The sequence below is a fragment of the Mastigoproctus giganteus genome, chromosome 13 (assembly GCF_048544385.1).
Source record: "Mastigoproctus giganteus isolate SK-2022 chromosome 13, ASM4854438v1, whole genome shotgun sequence".
Classification (NCBI taxonomy): Eukaryota; Metazoa; Arthropoda; class Arachnida; order Uropygi; family Thelyphonidae; genus Mastigoproctus; species Mastigoproctus giganteus.
In genome coordinates this window covers 152874261-152898954 of record NC_143587.1, presented here as the reverse complement: position 1 = coordinate 152898954, position 24694 = coordinate 152874261, and the positions used below count along the sequence as shown (strand labels likewise).

At 35.5% G+C, this 24694-nt stretch overlaps 1 protein-coding gene across 3 annotated transcripts in view; it reads right to left on the bottom strand.

The window, feature by feature from the left end:
• Positions 1–24694, bottom strand: part of LOC150076529 (uncharacterized) — a 437825-nt gene that overhangs the window by 142119 nt on the left and 271012 nt on the right. For all 3 annotated transcript variants that reach the window (XM_090387824.1, XM_090387826.1, XM_090387825.1), the window contains one exon: positions 10497–10653. In XM_090387824.1, coding sequence (XP_090243950.1) covers positions 10497–10653 — 157 coding nt within the window. The remainder of the gene's footprint in view (positions 1–10496; positions 10654–24694) is intronic.

Genomic DNA, 24694 nt, shown 5'->3' with positions numbered 1-24694 from the left:
CTCGTGGATGGGAGCAATTCTCCAATGCATCACAGCCTAAAAAAATGTGCGACTTGTGAAATGTTTGCGGACTTTCTGGACAGGACATGATCTAGCCTCCCATCTGATCATTAATCAGACAGAAGGCAAGATGATAAAACCTCCCGTGTGATCAAAGATCGCCAGTATGGATTCTGTCAGTGTCGATCTTCTGGTAATATTCTGGCTTGTGTTACCTATATATTGACAAATTCAATGGAAAAGTTCGGTGAAACACAAGCAGTTGCCCTTGACATCTCAAAGGCTTTCAATCGTGTCTGGCATAAAAGTCTTCTAAACAAGTTATCCAGTTTTCCTTCTGACCACTCACTGAGAGTGATGGTAGATGGCTCTCGGTCTTCTATCTTCTCCACTAATGCTGATGTCCCCCAAGGTTCAGTTCTTTCTCCCACCCTTGTTCAAGAAAGGTTCTATATCTAGCGGAGTTCATGCGGGATGGTAACAGGTATCGGCCGACTAAGCAGTCACCGACCATACCTGCCCACACATTTATTGTGAAGCGATGTTGTGCCGCATGGGGGCGCACACCATGTGGGTTGCCGTGAGCCCACACATGAGCATTGTGCTGATTGAATAAGCGTTCCCGAGTGAAATAAGCCTCATCTATGAACAAAACATTGAAATTTTCCCTCTCGCAAACTGATGAACAGCGCCATCTACCGACTTACGGTGACGTTTCCAGTTATGGGTTCCTAAGCAATTCACATTCCTTTAGATGTTACCTACCTCCCCTAAACATTTGTACCAATATTTTTGAGACACTCTGTATAATAAACACAACTGTGAAAATCATAACTTGTTGTGATTTTCTTTAGTATTTAAATATTATATATATATATATATATATATATGCAGTAATGAAATAATGTTAAATTGTAAAAATGTAGAAATGTAGAAGCCGTACTGTAGTTTAAAATACCCGAAGCAATCCAAGAACAAACCGGACCCTAGGCAACAATGGTTAAACATAAATATTAAATTCAATAAAAATATACATAATTAGCCAACCATGGGAAAAGATACTTTGCAATGGACTTGTCGAGGGCTAAACCCCTACAAAATACATAACCCATGGCTGGCAGAGCCATCAGTTTCTGTTGTCATCTGCCTGTATAACTAGGACCGAAAGATGTCAAAATGAAAATAGAAATTAAGTAGCTTATTAATAGTAATTTTGCAAAATTACTATTAATAAGCTATCTTTTCCCATGGTTGGCTAATTATGTATATTTTTATACAATACGAAATTTTTAGAAATCTTCAAGTACCGTGTTAATGGACTAGAAAGGAATAGCGAAAGCTTAAAAAGCGGTACTCACCTTGAAATTAATCTGCGATGGTTTACTTAGGAAGCGTGGTTAATGTTTAAGTTGAATTGTTGAATTGAAAATTAAAAGGGAGGGAAGTAGATAAAAGTTGACTGAGTTAAATAGGCGCAAGGAAATAGAAGTGTACACATCCAATCTTTGGTTGTCATCGAAATAAAGAGAAGAAGGAATGATTAAAAACTATGTAAGTGAATCCGATGAAGCCAATAGTCTTTACGAGGACTTTCGTTAGTTAGAGAACGTCTTCAGTTGGCAATGTGTGGGGAGAGAACGCGCGTGATATTTTAAGAATAAAAAATTATACTCTTGTGATGCGTTTTTTGACATGTGGGAACTTTAATCTCGAGAGGTTCCAAATTGGGGAAAGATTGAAGGGGAGTTTAGAATTTAGAATTTTGAGGTTAGAGTGGTGCTTGTACCATTCAATAACTAGGGCTTCATATTGGAGTATTCTGTAACTGGATTTTAGTTTAATGATTGAAATGGCAGAGTCGATGAGCGGGTTGTGGTTGTGAGTCTGGGCATGAGTTGTAAGTTCTGTGACAGATTGGTTGGACATGAGACTATGAAAATGGTAGTATGCACGGGTATTGGATGTTTTTGATGAGCCAAATTTAGTAGTGGTACTTCCGATATAACATGTGTTGCAGTTTGGTTGACAATTGATGAGGTATATAATATTATTAAGGTCGTTTGTAGGATATTTGTATGAGTCTTTATAGGTGCTGAAGAAGGATCCTAATTTGTTGTAGGTGGAAAAAACAAGGGAGATATCAGTGTTGTTAAATAGGCGTCGGAACTGTCCTGCTAGTTCATTGTGGTAAGGGAGGACTATGCGGATGTTTGTTTTATTTTTGTCTTTGGTTGGGGTGTTAGATTTAATTTTATTTTTAGCGTTAAGGATTGTATTTAAAATAAGTTGGTGGGGGTAACCTCTGGATATAAATTTGTCGGTGATATACTGTATTTCATTGTGAAGGTCAGTGGGTAAGGAACTGTACTTTAGTGCATTGTGAATTTGGTTATATAAAACTGCCTTTTTAGTGTTTAGAGGGTGATGAGAAGCAAAATGTAAGTATTTACCGGTGTTTGTATTTTTCCTGAAAATTTTCGTATTTAATTTTGTGCCTGTTATATAGATAGTAAGATTAAGGAAATTAATCTGATTATTTTGTCCAATTTCAAGGGTGAATTTAAGTCTATCGTGTACAGAGTTAAGTTTTATGAAGAGGTTATCAATAATGGATCTGTTGCCTATTACAAGAATGTCGTCGGCATAGCGCATGTATAGTTTTAGTTCAGGGGGAAAGGGGTGTAGAATTTGGCTTTCAATGGCGGCTAGGTAGATTTCAGATAATGGGGCTGAAATCCCTAGTCCCATTGGTAAGCCAAATATTTGTTGAAAGATTTTTTTGTTGAATCTAAAAAATCTTGCTTCTAATAGAAGGGTGGTGAGTTCAAGGATATGGTCTATAGAAAGGGAGGTACGTTTTGTTAAGGTATCGTCTGTTTCTAAGAATTTGCGTAGGGCTTGTAAAGTAAATGGGATATGGACATTCGTGTAAAGAGAAGTAACGTCATAGGAAGCTAGGATGTCTGTATCGGATATTGTGATATTATTAATTTTTTGAAAAGCTTGATTGGTGTTATTGATCTTGAATGTGGAAAATTTAGTAAGGGGGGTTATGATTTTAACCAGGAAGGAGGATAAATTAGCGAAAGCTGAATTGCTGTATGATACAATTGGTCTTAAAGGGTGGTCAGCTTTGTGTAACTTGATAATCCCAAACATGTGGGGGAGGATGTTATTGCGAATTCCAATTTGCTGTAGTGTGGAAAGGTTGATTTCCTTATTTTGCCTGAGTTTCCTGAGAATTATATCGAGTTTATTTTTGAGTCTTGTGATGTTATGGTTATTAACATTTATGTATGTGTTTGGGTCTGCTAAGATGGATTCTAATTTTTCGGTGTAGATGTCTTTATCTATTATAACGATCGTATCACCTTTATCAGCTTTTTGAATAACCCTATAAAAGACTGCATCGTTGAACTCCAGTCCAAACTCGAACATCATCCCGATAAATGGCGCCTAATGCACCAAACAAATAGTATTATTAATACCAAACTTTCTTCCTGCTCTAATATAAAAAAACAACAGCTTATGGATTTACACAAACTCAGTAAAAATTCTAACGTTATTATTCAAAAAGCTGATAAAGGTGATACGATCGTTATAATAGATAAAGACATCTACACCGAAAAATTAGAATCCATCTTAGCAGACCCAAACACATACATAAATGTTAATAACCATAACATCACAAGACTCAAAAATAAACTCGATATAATTCTCAGGAAACTCAGGCAAAATAAGGAAATCAACCTTTCCACACTACAGCAAATTGGAATTCGCAATAACATCCTCCCCCACATGTTTGGGATTATCAAGTTACACAAAGCTGACCACCCTTTAAGACCAATTGTATCATACAGCAATTCAGCTTTCGCTAATTTATCCTCCTTCCTGGTTAAAATCATAACCCCCCTTACTAAATTTTCCACATTCAAGATCAATAACACCAATCAAGCTTTTCAAAAAATTAATAATATCACAATATCCGATACAGACATCCTAGCTTCCTATGACGTTACTTCTCTTTACACGAATGTCCATATCCCATTTACTTTACAAGCCCTACGCAAATTCTTAGAAACAGACGATACCTTAACAAAACGTACCTCCCTTTCTATAGACCATATCCTTGAACTCACCACCCTTCTATTAGAAGCAAGATTTTTTAGATTCAACAAAAAAATCTTTCAACAAATATTTGGCTTACCAATGGGACTAGGGATTTCAGCCCCATTATCTGAAATCTACCTAGCCGCCATTGAAAGCCAAATTCTACACCCCTTTCCCCCTGAACTAAAACTATACATGCGCTATGCCGACGACATTCTTGTAATAGGCAACAGATCCATTATTGATAACCTCTTCATAAAACTTAACTCTGTACACGATAGACTTAAATTCACCCTTGAAATTGGACAAAATAATCAGATTAATTTCCTTAATCTTACTATCTATATAACAGGCACAAAATTAAATACGAAAATTTTCAGGAAAAATACAAACACCGGTAAATACTTACATTTTGCTTCTCATCACCCTCTAAACACTAAAAAGGCAGTTTTATATAACCAAATTCACAATGCACTAAAGTACAGTTCCTTACCCACTGACCTTCACAATGAAATACAGTATATCACCGACAAATTTATATCCAGAGGTTACCCCCACCAACTTATTTTAAATACAATCCTTAACGCTAAAAATAAAATTAAATCTAACACCCCAACCAAAGACAAAAATAAAACAAACATCCGCATAGTCCTCCCTTACCACAATGAACTAGCAGGACAGTTCCGACGCCTATTTAACAACACTGATATCTCCCTTGTTTTTTCCACCTACAACAAATTAGGATCCTTCTTCAGCACCTATAAAGACTCATACAAATATCCTACAAACGACCTTAATAATATTATATACCTCATCAATTGTCAACCAAACTGCAACACATGTTATATCGGAAGTACCACTACTAAATTTGGCTCATCAAAAACATCCAATACCCGTGCATACTACCATTTTCATAGTCTCATGTCCAACCAATCTGTCACAGAACTTACAACTCATGCCCAGACTCACAACCACAACCCGCTCATCGACTCTGCCATTTCAATCATTAAACTAAAATCCAGTTACAGAATACTCCAATATGAAGCCCTAGTTATTGAATGGTACAAGCACCACTCTAACCTCAAAATTCTAAATTCTAAACTCCCCTTCAATCTTTCCCCAATTTGGAACCTCTCGAGATTAAAGTTCCCACATGTCAAAAAACGCATCACGAGAGTATAATTTTTTATTCTTAAAATATCACGCGCGTTCTCTCCCCACACATTGCCAACTGAAGACGTTCTCTAACTAACGAAAGTCCTCGTAAAGACTATTGGCTTCATCGGATTCACTTACATAGTTTTTAATCATTCCTTCTTCTCTTTATTTCGATGACAACCAAAGATTGGATGTGTACACTTCTATTTCCTTGCGCCTATTTAACTCAGTCAACTTTTATCTACTTCCCTCCCTTTTAATTTTCAATTCAACAATTCAACTTAAACATTAACCACGCTTCCTAAGTAAACCATCGCAGATTAATTTCAAGGTGAGTACCGCTTTTTAAGCTTTCGCTATTCCTTTCTAGTATATTTTTATTGAATTTAATATTTATGTTTAACCATTGTTGCCTAGGGTCTGGTTTGTTCTTGGATTGCATCGGGTATTTTAAGCTACAGGATGGCTTCTACATTTCTACAATTTAACATTATTTCATTACTGCATATGTTTAACGACTGATGTAATGTTCTATCTCAGATGGCATTAATCTGATTGGTTAATATAATCTTATAATATCCCAGTTCTACGCTTTAGTAATTTGATTCTATATATATATATATATATATATATATATATATATATACATCTAAGTATGTAAAAAGAAAATAGGATAGTTAATTTATATCTATTTTATAATATTATTTCTAATATGTAATATTAATTCGTCACAGATCTGATTTTCCAGGTTACGTTGAGCACCCGTATAGGTTTTTGGTTTTTCTTGAGTAGCTATCTTACTAGCTTTCATTTCATGTTATACATTATAACTTAACTCAAATATATATATATATATATATATATATATATAATATTTTAGGGGAGGTAGGTAAATCTATCTATCTATATATATATATATATATAGAGAGATAGATAGATAGTGAAGAAAGTTTAGAATGTATATTAAAAAAAAAAGGTTAGATTTTTACACGACTTTGGGGGGGTGGGAAACAATTATAAGAGGGGACATGTTTTTAATAGACTTTCATTAGTGTTTTGTGAAAATGTTGTTTTTATGCGAGTTCCGATTAGGAATTCGAGCCAAAACCAGTCGTTGGTCATGACAAACTGGGTTTCTTGTCGTGCTGCATCAACAGTTAAATTTTATATATTATCAGAGATAGCATAAACTAAAAATTAATATATGTTTTCTTGTATTCATCAGAGGGCACAACATACCCTCTGATGAATTTTTGTTAGCTTCCCTTTGTTTGTTCCTAATGTCACGTGGTGGTTGGTCAGTGTTACTCTCTCCCCTCTCCTGAGTGTTCTTATTGGCTAATTAGGAATGCAAAAAATAAATAAATAAACAAATAATAATGTTTATATTTTTTTTCTCGTTTTGGCCAGATTATTAATTGTGGTGCTGGAGCCAAATTTCCCACAAAACTGGGCATCTGGTAGCAGCAGCCTCCAGAGGGGGGGGGGGGGAGTGTCTACTCTCCCTCTGTCCTGAGTACTCTGATTGGCTGATTAGAAATGTGTAATTCCCTTCATTTTTGGTTTTGAACTTGTGAATTCACTTTTTAGTTCGCTTTCATTTGGTCCATTTCGTTTCGTTTTCTTTTATTGGGTTTGGTTTCGCTTTGGCTTCCAGGATCGTTCATGCTGCTGCTCTCGTAATATTTTGTTTCTCTGTATATATATTTATCGTCTTTTCTCTTCAACCCCAATGGAGCGAGCGACTGCGAAATTGTTGTATGGTTTGCAAAAGGATTGATGTAAGGCTGTGATAGATTGGTATATGAATGAGAAATTAATTGCAGCTGAATTTAAGTGTTTTCAGTGTGGATGTTTGATGACATTGACAGAGGGCAAGCATTGTACGGATGGATTTTATTGGATATGTCATCAGAAAGGGGTCAATGCTCATCATGTTAAAAGATCTGTGCGTAAGGGGTCGTGGTTCTCAGAGAGCAAGTTGAGCATGATTGAGGTGCTCCTTCTCTGGGTTGGGAAGGTGCCCTGTGAATTTGTGTTACATTAGCATTAGTAGAGGCATTTGATGCAAGAAAGCAAGCTTATGCAGCATCAGCCAAAAATAAAAAAATAATAAATAAAAAATAAAATAAAATAAATAAATAAAAAATAACCCCTTCCACTTCACCCCTCTGTTTGTTCGAAATACATGTCCAGCTGAGCCTTAAACTTATTTAAGCTATCAACTTCCACGACAAGGGATGGAAGTCTGTTCCACCAACCAACCACCCGCTGGCTAAAGGCAAATTTCCTCACGTCTATCCTACATCTGTCTTTTCTCAATTTGAATTTATGCCCTCTCAGGTGATTATTTTGAGCAAGAGGAAGAATCCTATCAGCATTGAGCATGCTCAAACCATTCAAGGCTTTATACACCTCTATCAGATCACCTCGCCGGTGCCTAGTCTCCAGACACTGTAATTTGCAAAACTTAAGCCTTTCTTCGTAAGAGCACCCCTTTGTTCCATTCACTAATCTTGTTGCCCTTCTCTGTACTCGTTACATGAGATGGGTGTGAGTTCAGTGACCGTGAGTGACTGGAGGAGTTTTTGACATGAGGTGTGTGCGCTGATGTTTGTGTGAGAGAAAGTTGCATGATTGGTGGTGTGGGTATGATTGTTCAGATTGATGAGAATAAGTTTGGCAAGGGAAAGTATAATAGAGGTAAAAGATTGGATGGGAAATGGGTATTTGGTGGGGTTGAAAGAGGAAGATCAAGGTGTTTTTTCCGGGTCTAGAAAATAGGAGTAAAGAAGTTCTCCTAGACATTAATAAGACTTCCAATTTGTCCAGGACAACTATTGTTTCCGATTGCTGGAAGTCTTATAATTGTCTAGGGGATGGAGGTTTTCGGCATTAAGTTGTAAACCACTAGATGCATTTCCGTGATCCAGAAACTGGTGATAACACCAACAGTATTGAAGGTACATGGAATGCCATTAAATGGCAAATGTCATCTAGGACAGTCAATGATCAGTTTGATTCGTACCTCACAGAATATACATGGAGACAAAGTCATTCCGACAGCAGCGATTTGATGAGATCCTTTCTGCAAGCCATTACCGAAAAATATAAGCCCACAGGCAAAGACAGCGAATGACGGACTCCCACTGATCATGTGAGTGTTTCTTTTTGTTGTTTTTTCAGCCTATGCTGTTTGTTCATGGCCACAAATTGTCATTAACAAAGAGCAATTTCATTGTTAATGTTCATTGCTGAAATTGCCATTCAGGAAGCGCAATTTCATTGTTCCCTAAAGTGCAATCATGCATTTTTCAGATTATCGCGATGTCGCGTGACTTTTTTCTTTCCGAATAAATCTGCATTTTTGTTACTTCTTTTTTCAAAAAAAAAAAAAAAAAAAAAATGCTGTTTTGCCTTCTCATTTTCTTCATTTTCAGCTCCTTTTCCTTCGTTTTCAGCTCCGGCATATTGATTTGTCACGTGACAACCTTCATGTGGGCGAGGAGAAGAGGGAGAAACGCAGTGAGTGAGCAGGGCCACAAACCCATAAATGCTTTCCCCCCTCTTCTCCTCACCACCATTTTGGAAGGGGGACCCTGTTCTAAAGTTTTACCCCAATTTCTTTTTATTTTACATATTTTATTATTATTAGTTATATGGCGCAAGGAAGCCTGAGGCTTATGCTGCACCAGCCAAAAAAAATAAAGTTACCGAGAGAGAGAGAGAGAGAGAGAGAGAGACAAAAGTAGAAAGGAATCGCCAAGAAAGAGAAGAATGATGATATCCAACTCAGGACCGTGGGTGTGCCAAGCACATACTCATCAGATGTGAGCCTAGATATACAGCCAAGAAAATAAGTAAAACAAAAATAAATTGACATCAGAAAATTATTAATAGAATATAATGCATAAATTTGACACTGGTGCTTTTTTTTTTAAGCCTTATTATTATTAGCCATATGGTGCAAGGAAACCTGTGGCTTATGCTGCACTAACCAAAAAAAAATTTTCTGAATTAGAGAGAGAGAGAGAGAGAGAGAGAGAGAGAGAGAGAGAGAGAGAGAGAGAGAGAGAGAGAGAGAGAGAGTGTGAGTGTGAGTGTGTGTGTCAGAAATAGAAGAATGATGATATCCAGCTCAGGACCCTGGGTGTGCCAAGCCCATAACTCACCAGAGTGAGGCCCCTGCCCTGCCTTGTAAGGCTGATTACCCTCAGAAATATTCATAACATTCTGAAGTTTTGAGGTACTAATCTATTTTGAATTTGTAAATTATTTTAAATAAATAAACTTAGTTGCAATGAAATTATACTTTTCATTATTGCTATAAAGTGCACTAAGATGCAGTTTTCCCTACAGATTATGCAGAAAAATAAATATTCATTTTTCTTACTTTCACAACTTTTTAGCATTAGCGCATTAGTAGAGGCATATGATGCAAGAAAGCAAGCTTATGCAGCATCAGCCAAAAAAAAAAAAAAAACTCCTTCACTTCACCCCTCCATTCGTTTGAAATACCTGTCCAGCTGAGCCTTAAATTTATTTAGGCTATCAACTTCCACAACAAGGGATGGAAGTCTGTTCCACCAACCAACTACCCACTGGCTAATTTTTGGGCAAATTTCTGCACATCTATCCTACATGTCTTTCCTCAATTTGAATTTATGCCCTCTCAGGTGATTATTCTGAGCAAGAGGCAGTATTCCATCAGCATTGAGCATGCTCAAACCATTCAAGGCTTTGTACACACCTCTATCAGATCACCTCGCCGGTGCCTAGCCTCCAGACACTGTAATTTGCAAAACTTAAGCCTTTCTTCGTAAGAGCAACCCTTCGTTCCGTTCACTAACCTTGTTGCCCTTCTCTGTACTCGTTCCAGCAGCTCTACATCCTTCTTGAAATGAGGCCTCCAGACCTGTATACAGTACTCAAGGTGTGGCCTGACCATTGCCTTATACAAGGGAATAATCACCTCCCTGTCCCTTTTTTATACTTAAGCTACATATTTATCAATGGTCCTAGTATAGAAGAACAACTGAATTTATTTCTAATACCATATCTTCTTCTATATTGAATACTTGAAATTCAAAGAACAAATATACAACCACATGAAGATGCACATTATATTATATTAAATAATGCCAAATAATATTTTTGGAAAATTTCACAATATAATTTACATATATTTATAAACTATTTACATTTATGCATATTAAAAACATTCAAACCTCAAATTCCTTTACAACTTGACCAAATGCTGGATATTTTTTACATGCTTCATTTAATGCCACTGTAGCAGATGAAAAATCTCTGATGTACCATGAGTACAGCTTCAAGAAAGGTCCAACTTTTACAACAATATCTGCAATCTTAAATATGTTGTCCCTAAATCAAATGGAAGCAAAAAAACTAAATTAGACATATATTATATATGTATCTGTGTATATGTGTGTATAATTAGAATATGCAAATTAACCCACGCTATGTATAAATATAGTGCGAAAGCATCAATAATACATAGCCAAATCTGAATGAACAGAATATTAGCAAAGCGGCATCGTTTTAAGTTATATCTCATATTGTGAATACCTTCACAACGAGTTGCCATGATACTGCACTACTTTGAATAAGTAACGCTTCACCTGAGGAGAAGACTAATGTTACTTATTCTCAGATGGATACCACCACCTAGACAGCACCGTTTCAGGGCTATTTGGCCCTTCTTAGGTGGGTGGGTAGGTACCTGAGTGATGCAATGATGGCAAAACAGTTATGAACTGTTTTGAATAAAACAGTTATAACTCCACAATATTAGAGATGCTTGATGGTGTATGATGTATATTTAGACTATAAAGCATTTAAGGCATAAGCCTCAAGCTATGGAAAAGCCTAGACTATGTATAATAGTCTAGACTTTTCCATAGCTTGAGGCTTATGCCCTAAACGCTTTATAGTCTGAATACACCCACAGTATTGATAATCCAGTCAGTAAACAAAGAAAACCACTATTATTATTATTATTATTATTATTATTATTAGCCATATGGTGCAAGGAAGCTTGAGGCTTATGCTGCACCAGCCAAAAAAAAAATTCAAGTAACCCTGTGAGTGAGTGAGTGAGTGAGTGAGAGATTTTTACATTTAATTTATATTGATGTTTACCATTTGTAGAAGAATAAGAATAATTTACTTCAATATGATACATAAAACACTTCCATATGATACTTTCCAGAAATTAAAACAAGGTTTATTGTAAGGAGGATTATCCCCTTGCTACAATAAACTGAATTAGGTTACAAACTAAGGATAGGATACAAAAAACTACACCAACCACCAATAGTAACATCAAAAAAATGCTTTATTTCTGTCCCATACATTGAAAAGTAGAACATGCAGCTTAACAGATTCTTTAAAGATATCGAATTTAAGATAGCAGCCAGACCAATATAGAAATTAAATGCTATACTGAACATTCACTCAGTCCTTTCCTATTTTGCGACACAAATAAATGACTTGGTATACAACATTTCTTGCAGTGACTGCAACTTGTCTTACGAAGGATCTATGCGATTTCCGCTGAATATTCAAGTAAAACAGCAAGTGTCCTCAGTATGTGCTTCTCGTTCAGCAGCATCAGAATTAGCCTTTCATGCTGTTAATGAAAACAATACATTTTTATTTAATAAGGCCAAAATACTTAAGTGTCCAACGTAATTATAAGAGCCTATTAATTGTAGAAATCATCGAAATTAAATTACATAAGAATTTTATTAATGCTTGCCATCCATATCTAATCTCTTATTCATGGTCTTTTGTGCATAAGCACGAAGACAAATAATCTGAGCCTTTCACACACATGCATGAGGGCAAATAATCTCTCTATTTAAGATTCAAGCTCACATACTCCATAATTCCAATTCCTGTGATCACGACTTATGACCAAAAAGCACGGAGTTTCAGGAAGGAAAATCGCTTTTCAAAATTTACGTTAAACTTTTTTAATTAATTAAAGTTAATTAATTAAAAATATTAATTTTTGAATTGTTTTCAATTTATTTTTTTACTGTAATCATTTTGCATTAATCTTTTATTTGTTTTAATTTCTGGAGAGTATTATACAGAAGTGTTCTACGTATCATATTGAGATAAATTTCTCTTGTTCTTCTACAAATATTGATATCAATGTAGAAAGTATTGAGCATCACAGCTCTGTTATATACTATCAAATTGATGTTTAACACAATTCAGTCCTGGTGCCATCAAGGAAAACCATTAAATTTACATTAATTGGCATGTCTTCAAAATTATTTTAAGAATGAATTTCTTCTGCAACATCCTCATTCTTAACTTATTCTCCCACCTTATATTTTTGTTGTCCTTAAATTACTGGTTTTCTTTGCTATTTCATACTTGCCTTGTCATTCCATGGTCGCATTTCTTAATTTGCATATTCTTTATTTTACTCATGTGATTCTTTGCAGCCACTGATATTTGCCTCACTATCTTATTCTGTTTTCTTTTGATCTTATTGTTTTATTTTTAATTATCCCTCTGCATAATGCCATGGTTAGGCCGCATTTGAGTATTGTATACAGGTCTGGAGACCTTACTTTAAGAAGGACGTAGATCTGCTAGAACAGTGCAGAGAAGGGCAACCAGATTGGTGAAGGGAACAAAAGGGTGCTCTTACCTAGAAAGGTTTTGGTTCTGCAAACTGCAGTGTCTTGAGACCTGATAGAGGTGTTAAAAGCCTTGAATGGACTGAGTAGCTGAATGTTAATGGTATTCTTCCACTTGCTGGACTACACACACACATGAGGGGCATAAATTCAAGTTGAGGAAGGATAGTTGCAGAACAGATGTGCAGAAGTTTGCCTTCAGCCAGCAAGTGGTTGATTGTTGGAACAGGCTTCCATCTGTTGTTGTGGAAGTGGATGGGTTGAATAAATTCAAGGGAGAACTAGACAAATTCTTGAAGGATACAGGTGTGTGTGTGTGTGTGTGTGTGTGTGTGTGTGTGTGTGTGTGTGTGTGTGTGTGTGTGTGTGTGTGTGTGTGTGTGTGTGTGTGTGTGTGTGATACAAAATGATGCAATACAAGCTTGCTTTCTTGCACCATTTATCATTTGCCATTACTACTACTACATGCATGAAATCTACAAGTCAGCACATTACACTTTTCCTCACCAGCATAATTTCAGTTTATTTTTGTCTATGAGTACATGATGCATTTCATTTGTTATTTATTTTGTGGGCAAAATACAATTTCCTTTATATACATATTTTTACAATCCATACTGAAAAAAAAACAATGGGTATAAAAAAAATTTTAAAAAAGATAACATTTTAAAAAGATGAAAAATGCATTAAATACTGAAATAAAAAAAAATACAAGTTTTAAAGTATTGGCAAAAGTGATTTCCAATGCAGATTTATTTTAGAAGAGAAAACAGCAAGCTAGGTAACTAACCTTACAATTATTCTTTTAAAAAAACCAACCCAATGGAAGAAGATCACCCCATTTCTCTGATTGAAAAATCAACCATCAAAAACAAACACTGTATGTTACATTTCAATAAATTTTTATCTAATAATCTGTGTTTTAATATATTATTTACCAACTACAATGTAACGTATTGATACAAACAAGTTTACAATTGGGGTAAGTGTTGTCAATTTATATGAAACCTGTCATGCATTATACAAATTTAAGTTGTATATATAATTTCTCAAACAGGCTTACCCCTCTCTTAACTCATTACATATACATTAAAACTTTATAAATCCGGCACTCTCTGAATATTCCTCAGAGTAGAACAGTACCAGGGCAGGCAAAGAAATAGGGGGAAAAAAATAGAGAAAAAAAATATTGCAGGTGCTGGATTTATGCATTATGTTTCACTAATAATTTCCAAATGAAAAATCAAAATTTGCTGTTTTATATTCTTCCTTGATTGTACCTCATTGTTACTATGCATGTGCAATGCATAAAACCCTCACTTTTCAAGACATTCAATACTAGATCACACTGCAGTACAGTAACATGTAATCAGCATTTAAAACAATTCAATTGCTGAAATCATATTGCACCATTTACACTTCATTAAAACATACTGTACAATAATTTTTATTATGCAAGCAAAAAGCTCACCTTGAATCCACATTGGTAAAATTAAAATTTTGAGTCAGATCATGTGACTGCATTAAATTATGCAACTTCCTTGCCAAGAGAATACATATATAATATGGATTATTACTGAATACTTAGGCTATGTGCATAAACTTTCAAAAAAAAAAAAAAAAAAAATGTGGTATGTGCTATACTGAAAGATTTCAGATTTATGAGGTTCTACTGTATTAGTTCTTTTCTGAAATATTACATTAGTTCTGATGTAATATTTCAATCATTAATTTAATGGCATTAATCTTGTTTATTACATTACTTTTCATTACATCTCTTATGTCTGTTACAACTGGTTTAACATCTATAAATGAATTATCATTTATAAATGTCAAATTACGTATATTATTTGGTGGGATTTCCATTAATTGGTGAGTAACAACTATACATGATTTCCTATAGAATTATTTTCATTGGAATGATTACTTTGTTTCTTTACTCCCTGAGTTTCTACTTTTTAAGTATCCACTTCTTTTATGTATTCATTTGATATATGTTTTAACAATCCTTTATGAAATTACTGATAATTCACTTCCCTTGTTGAGACTATTGATATTTCATTTTTGTTTTCAGACAGATTATACAGGGTGCCTCAAAAATACACGGCATAACTTCAGGAATGAGTGCCTCATATGTAGACAATAAAAATATTTTATATCAACATAGTTCTGGAAATGTTTGGTTTCTGAGTTTTGAAGGTTTGTCTTTGACACTTATCTGTTCACATCACCTTATAGTAATTGTTCAAAATGTCCACCTTCTGCCTGAATACAGGCCTCACATCGACGTCTTATGGACTCACGGAGATGATGCCAAATTCCTGTCATGTTTCGTATTGTCTCACAACCTGCCACAATTCGATTGCGGAGAGTTTCCACATCAGCTACCGGAGTCGAACACACCAATGACTTTAAATGCCCCCCCCCCCACACACACAAGAAGAAATCTAGTGGGTTTAAATCAGTGAGCGTGGAGGCCAGGCAGATGGTCCACCTCTACCTATCCACCAACCAGGAAACCTTCAATTCAGGTAATTGTGGCCTAGGTGGCTGAAATGTGTGGGAGCACCATCGTGCATGAAGTGTGCTTATCACCTGCGGGAGATAAGACATTCCGGTTAATAACTCAGGAACCAAGCATTTCCGGAACTATGTTGATATAAAATATTTTTATTGTCTACATATGAGGAACTCATTCCTGAAGTTATGCCATGTATTTTTGAGACACCCTGTATATGTAAGAAAATTGCATTATTTGGATCTTACAAGTATTACAGCTACTTTAAGGTATCCAAAAAGTTTTGATATCTTTCAACTGTACCCTTGAATATCCACCTTTGGATTTATTTGCTCTAGATGTATACTATTTTCATTCACTATTGTGCTTATTCATCACTATTGAAATTTTATGCAGTACTTATTCATTTTTGGATTCTTCTACTCCATGGATCTTTGTGACTCTTTATTTATATTACAAATTTTTATTTTCTACAGTCTCCTTAGGATCTGATGCCTAATTATCCCACCATTGGGTCTATAGTCTAGTTATATGCATCCTCGGATTTATTTCCTATTCTTTCATCACTGATTTTAAAGTAGATTTCCTCATCAAAAACCTTCTATGGATTCTTGTTACACCCTTTCACATTTGGATGCATATCTGAAACTAACTTTGGATTTATGCTACTCTATCAACAATAGATTTATTTATTTTTACAGAAATGATTACCGACACAGTTTTGTTTCACTCAATTTTGGACTACAGGCTATAACTCTTAAGTCTTAATCTGGCCTCTCCATCTCAGGATTTTATGTTGTTCTTTACATACTTCCTGCTATTTATGCTTACATATGTAAATACTCATTGACTGGATATTTAAAAAAAAAAAAAAAAAAAAAAAAATTATATGCATAAGCTATACCCCCCCCCCCTAATTGGTATAATTCGATTTATATACTAGGATTATACAATATTCTTTTTATTTAGTTTTGCTTAGTATATAGTAGCCATATCCTTGATCTACTTTCTATTCATTTTATTACGGCCATGTTCAATACTTTTTATTTATCTACGAACTGTTTTATTTTTTATATATTTTGTGATTTTATATCGGCAAAGTCCTTTTATTCCAATCACATTTCTACATTATAAATACACTCTCTCTTTTCTCACACTAATCTTATGTATCTCTATGCTCTTATTTGTTAAAAATACAACTACAGAGGTCACTATTTCCATATCTTTTTCCACTTCTTCACAGCTCTCTATCAAGTCTGTTATGCTGCTATAAATTGCTTTTCCCTGTAGCGCTAAGTCACTAATATAGTTTTACTGCTTTAGATACATTCATCTACTGTACTCTACTATATATGTGCGCTTTATTTATCTGCCATCTTCTTTCCGCTACGTACTACTTGAAAACTCCAGGTATCAATCCCTTTCTTATTATACTTTCAGTTTTGGTTCGTTTCTAGGCCTGTTTTGACTTACATATTTTTTCGCCTGCTTTTTTCCCTGCAGTACAAGCATTTGGTATTCATCTCCTTTTTTATACTAACTCTTACAAAGCCAAAGCCCTTAAAGAATTAAATGGTCTAATTCTACCATTCTTCCCATTCGTAGAGCTATTAGTGCAATAAGAGGGTGATACGAACATTCCAACTATCCTCATTCTATCGCTATTTTCATCTTTATTTAACTACCTTCCCCATCCTAAATTTAATACCTCTCCCTATACCATGTGCTTGTTACTATTTATTTTAATTCTTCTAATCTCCACAAAATTCTAACACTAAAATATTTTTTCTAAATTTACTCACTGAAAACCCTTCATTATATATTTTTTAACCTTATCCTTATTTTTACCTTAATTTTCATTTCATTGACACTGCATTGGACACTATGGACACACTACCTTATGCATATTGTAAAAGAATGTGATTTTTTTTTTTTTTTTTTTCATTTTGCTTTTTGGCTTTATTTAACTTTTCTTCTACTGTTATGTACAAGTATAGAAATGCAGTTCCTGATACATGGTTAGGTGTAGTTCCTGATGAAATACCTAACAATATTTACTTCTGCTGACATCAGACTTTGCATTTTTGCCTTCCCTGTAGTCGACCTATAACTAAATTTGTCCACCAATTTCTGATGACATCTTTACCACCTTTATTTTATTTTACTTTATTTTGTTTAATCATTTGGTATTATAATTTTACATTACAGTTCCTTTACCTCCAATCCACAATTTTCTTAATTCATCATAAATTTTAGGATATTAACATTCTTTTGCCATTTTCATATGTTACTTTTTTTTTTTTTTTCTACTATCCTTACCCTTCTAGTCCTTGGCACTTTGTGTAATTTTCACCTCCATCTATGCAAACTTTATCAGTCTTATTTATTCTTACATATTACATACTTTTGCATCCTTTACTGCATCCTTTTTTTTTTTTTTTTTTTTGCATCCTTTGCACATTTTTGTGCATTTGTTATACCTTGCTTATTTATTTTTTGTTTTTTATTATTCCGTCAACTGTAACTTTGACCTTAAATTACATTTAATATATATATATTAGTCAATTTCATTTTATGGTATCTGTCTGTAGGGAATTAGGTGTATAATGACCAAACTAACAAGTTAGTAAAAGTAAACTAGCTTTTAACTTTTAGCTTGGAAGACCTATATCATAAAAGAAAAAAAATATAGGCCTTCCAGGCTAAAGATAGTTTACTTTTACTAACTTATTAGTTTGGTCCTCATACACCTAATTCCCTACAGATAGACAGATACCATAAAATGAAACTGACTAATATAATTTCATGCACATATAATGCCTAATTGGCCCATGTACAATAGCATTAACGTTGCACATCTGACATGTACCTATTACGGTAAACTTTACCAAAAACCATTTTTATAGTCTTCAGTAAGAACACTATATATATATATATATATATATATATAATAACAAAAGTTATACTATGTCTAATGCTCCAAAATGCACAGTGCAGCAGTAGAGGAAGCAAAAGGATATAAATAATGTGTCGTTTGTAGAATAAATAGTGTCTGTGAAAATGGAAATGAAAAGTCCACAAGGTGCCAGAACTAAGAGAAGTTTAAGGGATAGTGGAAAGTGAAGTGAAGTAGTGATTAAAGTGATGAAAGAATTTGAAAAACATAGTACAAAAATGAACTGAGACAGAGGGGAAAAAAAAAAAAAAATACAAGTAAATAAATAAGTAAATGAATAAATAACACTATATTCAGATATGGGAGGGCAATTTTAGCAAGAGGTGGAATCAGGGATTAATAAATATGCAAAATATGAATATAGTAGATAAAAATATGATACATAGCCAGGAAATTCATCAGGGGGACTACTCTTGACCATGTATCAGGCACTGCTTTCCAAACTTTTTTTTTTTTTTTTTTTTTAATGTGAACCCCAAACACGAGAGGTATTAGAACCTATAGTACTTAGTACCGTGCTTGGGTTAAAAACTTGTCTGTAGTATTAGAAAAATGGGGCAAATATGCAGCCTTTTATCGTAATACTAGTAGACAAGGTAGTCCCTACGCAGTGTAAAAAATGTAAATTAAAATAAATACAAATATATATATACAAATTTACAAAAGTGTAATGTGGAATATAATACAAATGTATATGAAGTGCATGAAAAAGTATAGACAAGCAAATGGTATAGGGAATGGTAAATTCTAGGAGAGGGGGAAGGGAAGAAAAGATCTTCAAATCTGAATGATGTCCATATCTGAATATAGTGTTATTTATTTACTTGTATTTTTCCTCCCCTCAGTCCCAGTTCATTTTGCACTAGGCTTTTCAAATTCTTTCACCTGTTTAACCACTACTTCACTTCACTTCCCTTTCTACTATCCCTTACACTTCTCTTAGTTCTGGCACCTTGTGTACTTTTCATTTCCATTTTCACAGACACTTTATTTATTCTACAAACCACACATTATTTATTTATTTACACACACACACACACACACACACAGGTGACACCCCCCCCCCCCCGCTTAATGCTGATAATTCGTTCCAGAAAAAACAGAATGCTAAGTGAATCCGTGCTAAGCAAGTGCCGAATTCCCAAAAGGTAACATAATTCATGTATTTGTGAGTTGCGGCAGTGCCATAGGATATTTTCCTAATCGATAATAAACGGCAGTGAAAAGATGCACAAATGTCGGTCAAAATATTTAATATTCAAATATTGTGCATTACATACGTATATAATTATGTGGTAACTACTTACATATCAAAATTAAACTTAATTTTTCAAATTAAAATCATGAATTTAATCATGAAAAATGTGTCAATTTTGGGTTGTACTTTGGCCCTCTTCCTGATAAACTAAAAGGGGTTTTAATCTAAAATCCCCACAGCGTTACCACCCAACAATAAAGTCAACTGATCCTTCGCCGCTTTGAAACCTGGCATGTTTTTATCTTCTTTCAATATGAAACTTCTTTTAGGCATTAGTTTCCAAAAAAAAGTCCTGCTTCATCTATGTTAAAAACTTGTTGAGAAGTATAACACATAATACCCCTCTTCAATAATTTTAGCAAATTCTTTTTTGAAAGTTTCTTATCCGCCATTATTAACTCTTCGAAAATGTAACTGTGTTGGTTGCATTAATTATGATATGATGTTCGAGTAAACTGTCCGTTACACACGATGTCTGATACTGTACTGAGTAATGACTAGACTTCGGATAAATGCATATAACGCAAATATTACAAGCAATATACCTGATCATTTTTTAAAATGTTGATCTTGCAACTCCGTAACAAGTCACTGTACTGCAATTAAATTAGTGTGCGAGAAAATTTCACTGAGCGTGGGAAAATTTCTCAAGTCTGTGTGGGAAACATTTTAATACTGTTTTGCTATTAATTTTCAAGCTATCGAATCCATCACACGAAACGTTTTCGTTAAATATGCCAAAACTGCTATCTGAACACTGGTAAAAAAGCATTATAGAAACAGCATTATAGCGTTTATCATGTTCCTGCATATCTCAACTTGAATCATACTAATTTAGATACCACTATGTGTTTAGGTTGTGCTGTATTAGTTCTTTATTAGTAACATGCATATATCCCAAAAAGAAGGAAGATACATGTATCAAATTATGGATTTGCTGAAATTGGAGCATCATTCAGTCATCAAGTTTCTCACTAAAGAAGGAAATGGGCCAGAGGCCATTCATGACAGGATGTTGGATGTGTGTGGCAAGAGTATCCCTTCAGAGTACCAAGCAAAATTCTGGTCAAAACAATTCAACACATCAAAGATGATCCACATCCAGTGAACCACTCCACAAAAGTGCATAGCTAAGGAAATCCTTGTGCTGAATGACAGACGTTTTAAAGGTGTCCCAAATCTCTAGGGAATGTGACACAGTAGCATAGGTTTGGGGGCATATGCCCCCTCTGCCCACCCCTGAATATGCCCCTGATGTGACATATCGGAGGAACAGTTATAACCACCCTCTACGAACATTTAAGGATGACTAAGGTCAGTGCCAGTTGAGTCCCCAGATTTCTGACCCCTATGCTGTTGTTGTTGTTATTTGGTTTTTAGGAGCGTTAGCAACTAAGGCCATATTGCTCCGGGGATATGCGGTGGTCCTTCTCTGACCTTTCCGCATCCTCCATATTTGGTGGTCACGGGCTCGAACCCCAGTCTAATCAAGAAGCGTGCGCTATGCACTGCTACTCCTGCCCATCTGGCTACGGAGGTGCCTCTAACCCCTATGCAGAAGCAATTCAGAGTATGGTGTTATGAAGAGACTGTAAAGCTTTATAGAAGGAATCCTGAAACTTTCATCTCCAGAATTGCTACAGGTGATGAATCATAGGTTTATCACTGGAATCCTGAGACCAAGCAAGAATCAATGCAATGGAGGCACAAGGGTTTTGGGATGCTGAGGAAATTTTGTGCATTCACTACTTGGAACACAAGCAGACAATCACTGGGGAGTCATATGCATCCCTACTGTACAACTTAAGGGATGTCATAAAGGAAAAACGCAGTGAAAAACTTTCCGGAGGTGTGCTGTTTCTTCAGGACAATGTACCGGTGCACGGGTCACATGCTCTTGCTGCTACTTTGAGAGACAGTGACTTTACAGAACTTGCCCATCCACATTACAAGCCGGATCTGGCCCCCAGTGACCACAGAGAAAATAATTATTTTCTTTTCTGACATTGTTTAGTTTAATATTTATAAAAACAATACCATTACTGACTTAAACACAAGGCATATGTCCAGGGACCTACTATTGGTATGGGTTATGCAACCACGGACTGCCCGAGCACTGCTATATTCCCCTTCCAATTACTTTTTGCTGTTCTTAAACACTACATCTTATATCTTGCGCATGATTAGGCTGGCTGAAAGCAATATTCGAGATACTATTTTCTGCTATCGCTCCTTTTTTCTTCTACAACAAAATTTAGTGTCTTTTCAAAGTTATTAATTTCTTCCTTTGCTGGCCCATTTGCCTCATTTGTTTAATTGCAGACTTTCCCATCACACGGGTAAGATTTACTTTGACCTATTTACATCCCTTTCCTCTCCGCATACACAGGGTTACTTTAACAGTTATAAATTTTCTGGGAACTTTTGGCTAACTTCATTGGTCTCCAACACAGCCTTGATGTGATCGCTTCCATTAGCCCATTTCAGCATCTCCTGTCAGGTACGACAGTAAGTTGTCACATTCTGGCTATATCCTTTCGTCTTTATATTATACTTTATTTGTTTAAATTTCAAGTAGGGCTGTTTGCTATTCATTAAATTTTTCTTTAATTGGAATTAATTTTAGCTTAATTCTGCATTTTACTTTTACTTTTATTTATTTTAGAATTATATTTGTTTGGTTTTTTATTCCTTTTCTTTTTGGTCTCTGTCAGGTCAGCTATGATATATATGTCTGTTCACTTTTTGTCTATTATGTATACATTAAAACAGAAGCCTTGCTTTTTGCTGTGTTTCCTTTGGTTTTGGTTGCCAGCCCTTGATGATGTAGTTAAAATCCTAGGATCTATAGCATTAAGTACTATTTATATATTTTCATTTATTTTATGTAATGTGCTTTTATTTTTCAAGCACATTTTAATAATATTTTCCATTGTAACTACGTCTGACAGGTCAGCACCCTTACCCATATGCTTATCATATATACAGGGTGTCTCAAAAATACCGGTACAAACATTTAGGGGAGGCAGGTAACATCTAAAGGAATGTGAATCGCATAGGAACCCATAACCGGAAACGTCACGGGAAAGTAGTAGCAAAGGCACAAGAAGCAGAAATGACACATGACAGTAATTAGTGGCAAACATTTATTTGACATAATATTAACAATGGAGTACGAGATAGATGCATTTCATGATGTTACAACAGATGCTTGAAGGTTCCACCATGCGATGCATGCGTGACACCGACGCAGCATGGATTGGCAGACACAGTCGAACACACCTGGAGTTTCTTTGACAGTAGCAGCAGCAGCGCAGACGAGATCCATTTCCGTCTCCACAGGCGATTCATACACGACAGATTTGAGGGCCCCCACAGAAAGAAATCAAGAGTCGATAAATCATGTGAGCGTGGGGGCCAGGCAATGGATCCACCACAGCCAATCCATCAACGCCCAAAACGCCTGTTCAAATGGTCACGAACACACCTTCCATAATGGGCAGGCGCCCCATCATGTTGAAACCAAATGTTGCGTCTCACATTTGCTGGAACATCGTCAAGTAACCCTGGTAGAACTTGTTCGAGAAAGATCCGATATTTAGGGGAGTTCATGCGGGATGGTTACAGGTATGGGCCGACTAAGCAGTCACCGACCATACCTGCCCACACATTTATTGCGAAGCGATGTTGTGCCGCATGGGGGCACACACCATGTGGGTTGTCATGAGCCCACACATGAGCATTGTGCTGATTGAATAAGCCTCATCCATGAACAAAACGTAGGCTGGAAAATTCAAGTCTCGAACACTTTCTTGGAGAAACCACTGCGCAAAAGCCACACGTGCAGGATGATCTTGGGGGAACAGTAACTGAACCTTTTGGAGATGAAAGGGGTGTAAGGAATCGTCGTGCCAGACATGCTGCACACTGAAACGAGACACTCCTAAGGCAGAGGCAACAGCAGGTGTGCTGGTAGTAAGATTATTCTGGACGGCATTCAACACACTTTCTTCCATGGCGGGAGTTCGTGTAGAACGTGGTCTGCCCGCACTACTCCTGTTACCTTTAAATGACCCATAATCGCACAAATTTTGATGCACACGTGCAACGGAGGTCCGGTACATGTTTGTCTGAGGAGCGTTCTCTATAAATTCGTTGAGCGGCTCATCCATTGCCCTCTGCTAATCCATACACTAGGTGCATGTCTGCCAGCTCACAGTTCATTCGATGCATGCTCTTCATGCAGCGACTACTGCTTGAATGAGTAAACCAGAAATTTTCCCTCTCGAGAAATGATGAACAGCACCATGTACCAACTTACAGTGACATTTCCGGTTATGGGTTCCTATGCGATTCACATTCCTTTAGATGTTACCTACCTCCCCTAAACATTTGTACCAATATTTTTGAGACACCCTGTATATATATATATATATACATATATATATATATACACACACAGGTACTTCCCGACTTTACGAGTTAATTCATTCCCAGCATGTGCTCGTAAAGCAAAAACTCATAAAGCAGGAATTTATTTGCCATAGGGGTTGAGTTCTCGACAATGAAATTAGTTAGCTAATTAGTCTGTAAAATCAAGCAAATTATAATAATAAAGAAATTAATTATGACTTACAAATGTTAAAGAATGTTTATTCTTCATCATCATCGACTAAATGCACACTCGTTGATCACTAAATATTGGCTCAGTACTCGGTTTGTTGCACAAGGAGTCATCTTCTTCAGAAATGCTTCAAGAGGCGTTTGTTTCCAAGATAATCTTCTCTTTTCTTTATAAATTTCAATAGCATATGTAAGCATTTTTTTAACGGAATGCACAAATTGCAACTGACATGATTTGCACGGAGTAACAGGTTTACGAAGCTTAAAAAAAAAAAAAAAAAAGGAATGAAGAGAAGATTCTGAAAATTTATTTGTTTTTTATATGACTTAATTTCAGTAAAGGGGAAACACATTTCACCATAAAAAAAAAAAAAAAAAAAAAAACAGAATTC